At 32.8% G+C, this 9,797-nt stretch overlaps 1 protein-coding gene and 1 long non-coding RNA gene across 8 annotated transcripts; one reads left to right on the top strand and one right to left on the bottom strand.

The window, feature by feature from the left end:
• Positions 1-760: 760 nt before the first annotated feature.
• On the top strand, positions 761-3,868 carry LOC111206101 (probable protein phosphatase 2C 73). 2 transcript variants are annotated; one of them, XM_022702441.2, is made up of 6 exons: positions 761-996; positions 1,626-1,930; positions 2,101-2,415; positions 2,578-2,695; positions 2,815-3,038; positions 3,560-3,868. In XM_022702441.2, exons 2-6 carry the CDS (start codon positions 1,685-1,687, stop codon positions 3,782-3,784), a joined length of 1,128 nt encoding a protein of 375 aa, XP_022558162.1. In that variant the 5' UTR covers positions 761-996; positions 1,626-1,684; the 3' UTR covers positions 3,785-3,868. The 2 variants fall into 2 exon arrangements, with proteins under 2 accessions (XP_022558162.1, XP_022558163.1); XM_022702442.2 differs by lacking the exon at positions 761-996 and adding an exon at positions 1,321-1,519.
• A 2,514-nt stretch (positions 3,869-6,382) lies between these two features.
• Positions 6,383-8,700, bottom strand: LOC106454868. 6 transcript variants are annotated; one of them, XR_007318592.1, is made up of 8 exons: positions 8,575-8,700; positions 8,088-8,485; positions 7,909-7,996; positions 7,469-7,571; positions 7,335-7,379; positions 7,075-7,165; positions 6,904-6,973; positions 6,383-6,824 (listed from the first exon to the last, which is right to left on the bottom strand). It is a non-coding gene; the product is annotated as an uncharacterized LOC106454868 (long non-coding RNA). The 6 variants fall into 6 exon arrangements; XR_007318597.1 differs by having other exon boundaries at positions 6,383-6,773; XR_007318595.1 differs by having other exon boundaries at positions 6,383-6,645.
• Positions 8,701-9,797: the final 1,097 nt, after the last annotated feature.

Genomic DNA, 9,797 nt, shown 5'->3' with positions numbered 1-9,797 from the left:
TGATTTTTATACACTGTTTTTTGATATTATACGTATATTTTTTTGATATTATACGTATATTAACTGCATAGTTTTCAGTCCGAAAAGATGTTAGATAACCACAACGGAACTGTTGGCAGTCTCTTCCTAAGGATAATGCTAAATATAATATACATATACTATTTGATTGCTTTATTATCTTGCCCATTCATAAAAACAGTGAGCTTTTCAGGTAACATTTACTTTTTGTTTTTTTCTTCATATAAAATATTGATTTGTTACCCTTATTACTGTGGTATTTAGTTATTTACTGAACTTTATTAGTTGTTTGTATCTGCTTTATTTGACTTTTGATGCAACAATATGGGCGCATTCATCTCTTAACCCATTTCATTCCATTATGTACACAATATTCTCATTTTATTATTGTGTTATTTCGAACAATAATTTTTATTATCATGTAAATGCAAATAGCATGTTGTAACACCATTTTAAATTATTTAAAAGCCTGTAACGAAAATGGTATGATCGAGGTCTTAATTGTATAATTTTCGAAGAAGATATAAACGTATCTCGTAGTTGTCTCTGTTTCTGATAATCGACACTTAAATATTCTACAACTTGTTCTTAATTAACTAATTTTTATTTTAAACCATAAGAAACAAATATCGTGGTGAGTTTATGATTATTAAAAAAATATATAATTATTGAATTTCTGATTTTCTGACATCCACAAAAGACCAAAGACATTGTCGTCCATGCCTTTGTCCTTCTCTTACCATAAGATAAATGACATAAGGAACTATTACAACACCGTACCAGAAAAAAATATTAACTTTATAAATAATCTTTCTTGATTGTTCCATTTAATGTGTTTCTTTCTCTTTGGAGCATTAAATGGATTCTGATAATTCTTCTCTCTCTCGCTTCCTTAGCTAACTTTTCTTCTCCGTTTGGTGCTACGTCAGCTTTTCCGACAATACGTCATCTCTACGGCGTCTCTGAGCCATCTCAACGGTCTCTATATTTCCATCTCTATCTCTCTTTTATACATCTAAGTTGAATCTGACTGGTCTGTGACGAATCACGAATGTTTAAACAAAGAGGGTGAAGAGTAATCTGTTGTTGGATTTTGCCTTTTAGGTTTTCATATTTAAATATATGTTAAGCAAAAGCATGCTCAGAAAGTTATGAGACTGTGATAGATTTTTATTTTCTTGTTAGATTTCCCTGAAAAAGCAAAAGAGGGGGAATCTTGGAGTCTTGCAACTTGTTTTTCATTTCCTTATTAAGAAATATCTCTAAATGTGTTTTCTATAAAGAGAAACTTGATTTCCCTTAGAGTCAAATTCATATTCATATTTATATATAGAACTTATCTCAAAAGATAACCATTTGATAATCTCAGAAGCTTGTTTCAATGGAATTCCATGTCAGACTTATGAATATTCTGCTAACTTAAGCATATTTTCTTTCTTATCGTTTATATTCTCTGCACTATGACTCATCTTCGTACCTTTTAAGTTTAAACCTCTGTTTGGTATTTTTTTTCTCCAATACTTTTAGGCATTATATTATGTCCCTCTAGCTCTTAAAACTCTCATCCAATAATCTAAAAACTCTCTGTTCTTTTTTTTGTTCAACAGATTCAAGATCATCTTACTCACTGTTGCTTGATATTTTCATCATCTGGTGTAATTAAAGAATGGGACATTTTTCGTCCATGTTTAGTGGATTAGCTCGATCCTTTTCGATCAAGAAAGTGAAGAACAACAATGGAACTTGCGACGCTAAGCAAGCTGCTGATGAGATGGTGAAAGATGCAAAAAAAAAGGAGATGATTCTGAAATCATGTGGTTACGTTTATGCAGAAGGTTCTAATAACTCGGCCTCTGTTTTCTCTAAACGCGGCCAAAAAGGCGTTAACCAGGACTGTGCAATCGTTTGGGAGGTATATTACAACGCTACTAACCTTTTCCCGTTTTAAAAATTTTCTGCGTTTGCGTTTGTTTGTTAGACTTCTCGGTTCCTTTAGGTGGAGCTTCTAGATTCATATCCTTTGTGCTATTTACCGCGTTTTGAGTATGTTTAGCGTTTTGACAATTTATCTTTGGTAATCAGGGATTTGGGTGCCAAGAAGACATGATATTCTGCGGAATATTCGATGGACATGGTCCATGGGGTCACTATGTAGCCAAACATGTAAGAAACTCAATGCCTTCGTCGCTTCTATGCAACTGGCAAAAGACTCTTGCTCAAACCGCACTACTAGAGCCCGAGCTAGACCTTGAAGGCTCCAATAAAAAATTCTCGAGATTCGACATATGGAAACATTCATATCTAAAGACATGTGCATCGGTTGATCAAGAGCTTGAACATCACCGCAAGATCGATTCTTACAACAGCGGCACAACCGCTATAACCATTGTCAGACAGGTAAAACATAAAACAATTAGTGATCACTCCGAGTAAAAATGTTCAAATCCAATAAATTTAACTTCATAAAAAAACTTAAAAAATATATGGTTTCTAATTGTTAATAAGATTTTTTGAGATTTATATGTTCATTGATCAAATGGTGTGTCTTGCCGTATGTAGGGTGATGTTATTTATGTATCAAACGTAGGCGATTCACGAGCAGTACTAGCCACGACTTCGGATGAAGGTAGCTTGGTTGCTGTTCAGCTCACCCTTGATTTCAAACCGAATCTGCCTCGTTAGTTCTCTCAATCCTTCTTGAACTTTACCTTACTAGATCTTGAAAAAGATATGAATATTATTCTAGTACGTTCTTGAATCTTGATTCTTGTGTTTGTTTTGGTGTGAAAATAATAGAGGAGAAGGAGAGAATTATCGGATGCAATGGGCGGGTTTTCTGTATGAAAGATGAGCCAGGAGTCCATCGTGTATGGCAACCAGACACAGAAGCACCGGGTTTGGCTATGTCAAGAGCGTTCGGAGACTATTGTATCAAAGAGTATGGATTGGTCTCGGTCCCTGAAGTCACTCAAAGGCATATCTCTGCTAAAGACCACTTTATCATCTTGGCTAGTGATGGGGTAAGTATCTGTAAACCGTGAAAACAAACAAACAATAACCATTCATTCACATTCCACACACACTTAAAATACTTTAAAGGGTTTTAAAATGCCAAATGTAAGACAGAAGAAAACATTTGAAAAGAATGAAATTAGAATATTATTTATTCGATTTACGAACATCTCATTCTAATTTCAGTACTGTTTTGGTTTTGAGTTTTTGGTTTTATATAAAATAGCTACATGTAAAAATCAAATTTATTATAACCGGCTTGAACAGTTTCATTTCGGTGGTTTTAATAAATAGATTTTGAAGTTCAAAATAATATAATTTTCAGTTTTTTTTGCTTTTAGATATATATAAAAATAAAATATTTGAGACAGCAATAGACCCTATTTCAGATTTTTGTTTAGGTTCAAATAAACATTTTTGATCGGTTTGAATTGAATTGGTTTATTCTGATTGGACACTCCTAATTTCGTTTATTTATTGTTAAATTTATTGACCAATTTGTTTTTTGTTTTTGGTTTGAATATAAAAGATATGGGATGTGATCACAAACCAAGAAGCTATAGAGATCGTTTCTTCGACCGCTGAGCGGCCTAAGGCGGCTAAGCGATTAGTGGAGCAAGCGGTTCGGGCTTGGAAGAAGAAGAGACGAGGTATTGCAATGGACGATATGTCCGTGGTCTGCCTCTTCCTCCATTCCTCTTCATCATCGCCATCTCTCTCACAACATGTTCAACATGCCACGACTTTTAAGTAGAAAGTTGCGTTTGTAAATAGATCAGCGATAGCTCTCCGTTTGTAACCTTGATTTTGAAATTCGAAATGCAGTTTTTTTGTCGCAGCCATCATGAGTTGGTTCATAAGTCTCATCATGTGTGATTGATTTATATGCTGACAAAAAAAAAACGATAGGAAGAGTGAAGAAACCATATGGTGATATCAAGTGGTAAGTAGACAACATATGCGATCATATATTAGAAGCACAAATGTATGCTGTATGGTATTTATTTTGAATTTTTATATGGACCATAGTCTTTGAGGTGATAGATGAGCATATCTCATAGTCTTTGTTTTGGGAGACAATGAACTCATATTTTCATATGATGTCATTATATGAGCACATCACCATATTAGATGTAGTCTAAGCTCAATAAAATGCGATCATCATCATAAAGTTTGCCCTATATAAAATGAGAGATGACGGCTTAGCCCGAGGTTGCAAGGCTTGAATCGGCTCATTCTATCGTACTGCATACAGTGAACCGACGGTTTTAGGGTTTGTCTCTAGAAAGTTTGATAATCACTATATATTTAAATATCTTAATGAATATATATTTTTTATTCTTTAACAAAAAAAAAAAAATATATATTTTTTTACGTAAGACAATACTGATGTCTTTATATTTACTAGGGGTTGGCCGGCGCTACGCGCCGGATTTTCTATTATTATTATTTTAAATTATTTTTTCATAGAATAGTGTTATAATATTTGTTTTTTTTTATTTTATTTTGTGAAATAGTTTTATTATATTGATATCATATAAAATGTTTAACTTTTATATTGTGGAAATTGTTCAATAAAACTAAATTATTATATAAGATCAATTGATAAATTCACACAATGACTTTGCATATATCCAACCATGTTCCTTGTCTAAAGACCTATAAAATATAAACTGGAATCAGCTTAAGAGTAAAATAAACATAATAAAAATAAAGAGAGATGAATGGTATTTATTATTTGTTATTTGTTAAGCCTAATGTGTTGTATTTGTTATAAGATATAAGTTTTTATGTATTAAATTTTTTTTTCCGATGTCTGATCTCAGTACTTGAGTTCAAGTATTATCTATATCTCCAAGTGATTGTTTAATTGGTTAGTAGCAAAAAGTTCAACATTAATTTTGCTATATCTTGTCTTATTTGGGCTATCTTCCTCAACGTAGTTTTCCCGTTAGCTTTTTGTGATATGTACTTGATTGAGAGCCATGGTGGCTGATGTCCCACATTCTCCTCAACCGTAGATGCTACAGGTCCTGCTTACGCACCAAATGAATTGTAACTTAAATCCATCACTTTTTAGTATGTCTAATGAATGGATGTGTAATATGCTTCTTTCCATGTTTTTTTTTTAATTTCTACATTCACCATTCAAGAGATACATATGACCTGCATTTTTCACCAAATATCAATAGTTTAAGTGGACTGGAGTTAACATGACTTCGTTGTATCTGTGACTGCACTATAGTTGTAGATTTGAAACAAACTATAATGATTGAGTTGGAGGGAGTGATGAGTTCTTTGGATAGTAACATTCGTATTTATATTGTAGATTTGCTATGTAACGTTGGAGGAGTGGGAGGAAAGTAGTGTATCAATAGTTATAAGAAAGCCCATTTTATATAACTTTCTGAAGACAGTCAAGAACTAACTAAGAAGTAAAGAAAAAGAACTGGAGTTATGAAAATATATACGCTTGGACTGCTGCACCAATGGAGGTCGTGATCTCTAAGAACTTGTTTTTCTGTTTCAGGGGAGACAATTATAACAGTTGATTTCAGTAACATTACAGGACCAAACTTCTTCGACAGCTTCAATAGAAACTGATGTGGTAATTATCCTAGCTGGTGCAAGTTCCTGATGATCGATAAGCCATGAGAAGAAGGTAAACACGGACAACACCGCCGCTTAGTATGTTTCACGACGGTCATAAAGATAGAGATGAGATGCCAAATCAAATTCGTACTTTTAACATGTTTCACTTTGTACCTTCATAAGCATATATTTAAATTAACTTCCTTGTTGTTTTCGTATCATTCATAAGTTCATTAAATATTTTTGATTATATATAGAATAATTTTTCAAATAAAATACAAAAATATTCCAGATTTTAAGATGCTTATAGTATACTTTTTGTATTGTCAAAGTATCCACGATGATATATAAACTTCATAAACGATTGCATTTTAACATAATGTTAATGTGGACTGGATGTACTAATGTCTTCCTCTTACTCTTCCGTTATTGAGTTTTGAAACTTAGAAGAGACATCGTTAGGTTTTGTGAATTTTACCTAAAATGTTAATGTGGACTGTATGTGCTCTTCCCTTTCAATGTTTTTTTATGAACGTAGATTAAAGGCTGAAGTAGCCTTGGAAACTTGTTGTTGTCATGTATTTATTCCAGACACTAAGTATAAATAAAGATTTGTAGAACAAAGTTTATAGTGACCATCTTAAACCATTGCATAAGTAAAACTCTTGTTCCAAAAAAAAAAGGTAAGAAACTCATTAACCAGAGTAGAAGCTTAGGTGGAAGAACACATAGAAAACAAAAATAAAAAGCCTGCAGTCTCTATTACGATCACATGGGCTAAAACGTTCCAACAAAATCATTCACTTTTAACAGTTACATTGTATGTTTTGGGTTTTTGTACAAAGCTAATTCGTCTAAGTTACATGTTAGACCTGTTTAAGAGGGTACAGCCGTACATGTTGTGTTCCAGACCTGTGCCTCAGAACATATGCATTAAACTCCGCATCTGTGACGTATTCGAGTTTCTGGACACCTCCATAATTGGTTGAGGCTGAGGAAGAACCGATGTCCTTAACACATTCCCTGCATAATGTTAAGTGGGCTAAGACTGAAAACTCAGATACGTTAACTTGAGAGTTGAGTTATCTTGAGAGTTGAAACGGGAGTTGTATATATGCTAACGCATCGAGGAATATATGGCTAGCAAGACACTGTTTGTCAGAATAAATAAGTTCCTTAAGTATCATTTACGAAGAGCCGGCCTAGCAGGAAAAGAAGTAAGCAATTAAAGGTTGGAGAAATAGAGTTATAAAATGCTCAAAGTTACTGGGCAATCCGTACCACTAACCAACAATGACATTAGGCTCGTCAGTTCTCATCGAAGTTGGTGGCAAGGACGTAAGTGGTGTGCCTGCAGAGTGAGGACAAAGTGCCATCAAAAACATGTTCAACCAAAACTTCCACCACTTTCAAACCGTTCAACGTATTTAAGTTCGTCCAGGCGGTACATACCTCTCTATGCTTAGGTTTACCATGATTCGTTGAATATTCTGGCTTTCACCGCTAAAAGTGTTTTCGATTCCCTTTGCTTACCCAACAATAACTGAAATCAAACAAACAGCATCTGGTTAGTTTGTGTTGGTTAATAAAAAAGATAGACAACATTAGTGGGAAGGTTTGTTTTTGAGACGTATCACGTAACATCCAGAAGACTAATCTCGACTGATTTACGCTTTAGACTGCAATACAGTAAAAATAATCATAGTAAATACCTTAGTGAACTGAACGGTGCTAATTTCAGATGTTAATTCAAAAGCCTGCAACCAAAAGAAAATAAGCTATTGAGAACATCGAACCTGTAGATCCAATTGCATTGGTGTAGTGTCTAAATTCAATCTAGAAATACCTGGACATCAGTTTTCTCGCCATCCATCAACCTCACATACCTGACCACGTCTCATAGATCCATCACCTAAGCGAATATTAACAATCTCTTGGTACTTCGAACTCTACATGTACATTATAAACATTTATATAGATAGCAAAGATATAATTCAATATATTTAGATACATTTTCCTCCCCTTTGGAAACCGTAACTCATTTTTCTCTGCCAGAGAGATCAAATCATTGAAAGTATTGATGATATTTTTGTCATAAGAATCCCACATTTGAATCCATAGGTATGATGGGCCTAACAGACTCCTTTTTCTTCTCAATAGAGGTTCCATCATTGAACCGAATCGAGAAGAAAGCATCAGACAACCGAAAATAATTCACATGTCGAGAAAGAACAGCGAAACAGGGCACATTTTCATTCAGATAGGTAGGTAACAGAGTGCACTTACTACTTCCTGTTCCTCTCCAAGTGCTTGCGGATAGCAACTGCCTTCTTGATCAAATGGTACAGATCCTCAGGAATCTCAGGTGCAAGACCTTTTCACAAATAACAACAACAATACAATGCCACTCTTTTAAGTTAACGCAAATAAATAAAAGATGTAATAAAATGGCTAAAAACACAAACCGTGAGCTTTGAGAATACGCAAGATCTTGTTTCCGGTAACACTCTTCACCTGAGGGATACCATGAGAGTCACGAATAATCACACCAATCTGAGACGGTGTCAAACCCTTCTTCGCAAACTTGCAGATTGACTCATCAACCTAGTTAATAATATTAACCCCATTAAATGATCAGATCTAACAAAATAATTTTCAGACAGTCGAACAAAACCAAAGCTCTTGTCCTAATACTAAAGAGTAAGCTAAGTGAATCAACTAAGAAACCAAACGACAACAATCGAAGCTAATGTCTCAACAAAGAATCAAAAGTCTTAGGATTTTTCTTTCATCGAGGGCTGTGGTCTTGAGCCATGTCGGAGGTGAGCGCTTGTACGGCAACGCAGATGCGGAGATACCCTTTCTGCATAACACAAAATGAGAATAAGACGAAGAGATAAGAAGAAAAAAAACTAAGGCTTGAAGATGGTGATAAAGAAGAAGCTGACGAACCCTCTAGAATGCATACGCCCCATCTTGAAAAATTAGGGTTTGTTTCACTGTCTCGCTGAGATGAGTTCCTGCTGCGTTGTGAGTCAAGAGAAGATTTAAGTTGGGCTACGAAATGGTTTAAATGCTCTGGGAAGGTTAACTTAAATTTTTTATTCTAAGCCCAGTCCGCGATGACCTGGCAGAATGATTGGTGGGGAATATTTCTGCCCATGTGGCACCCCTTAAAAGCTCTAAAAATAGCTTCTTTTATATAGTAGGATGTTATTTTAACAAATTTATATTTTCACATTCTGGTACATAATGACAGCGAATATGCTATTTCTAACAATGCGCTGGAGACAGGAAATATTCATGGAATATACATATATATTATAGGAATTAGTTTAATTTAATTTAATTTTATTTAAAGAGATGTTCATGTATAAAGGTAGTATTATACAAGTCATTTTATATTGGCTGTAAATTATAGAAAACAAATTTACCAGTTTTAACAAGGGCAATGTGCTGGAGACAAAATATACATCTTCTCTATTAAAAGAGAAGTACCATTTTTATCTACCATAAAAAAGTCATACTAAATCCATTTCATTAATTACATTTATTTAATTATGTATATTAATCTATTCAATAAATAAAGATAGTAATAATAAATCAATTTTAACTGTAAATTTAAATTTTATTTTTAGTTATAACAAAACATTGAGAAAAAAATTAACAAAATTTTTTTAAAATTTAAAATATTTTATTTAAATTAATACCATTGATTAATTTCGTAATTAATGATATATACTATTATACATCTTCTCTATTAAAAGAGAAGTACCATTATTATCTACCATAAAAAAGTAATACGAGGTCTATTTCATTAATTATGTTTATTTAATTATGTATATTAATTTATTCAATATATAAAAATATTAATAAATCAATTTTAACTGTAAATTTAATTTTATTTTTAGTTATAACAAAACGTTGAGAAAAAATCTAACAAAATCTTTTTAAAATTTAAAATATTTTATTTAAATTAATACCATTGATTAATTTCGTAATTAATGATATATAATATTATACATTAATATAAATAAAAGTTTATTATAAAAAAAAGTATATGCTATTTTTCAAATTTTATAATTATATTCTATATATTCTTTATTAAAAGAAATACCATAAAAATTCATACTAGGTCTATTTCATTAATTACATCTATTTGACTATTTAAGTTA

The sequence above is a fragment of the Brassica napus genome, chromosome A2 (genome assembly GCF_020379485.1).
Source record: "Brassica napus cultivar Da-Ae chromosome A2, Da-Ae, whole genome shotgun sequence".
Lineage (NCBI taxonomy): Eukaryota > Viridiplantae > Streptophyta > Magnoliopsida > Brassicales > Brassicaceae > Brassica > Brassica napus.
The sequence above is the reverse complement of the archived record's forward strand: the minus strand, read 5'-3'. Positions and strand labels throughout refer to the sequence as shown.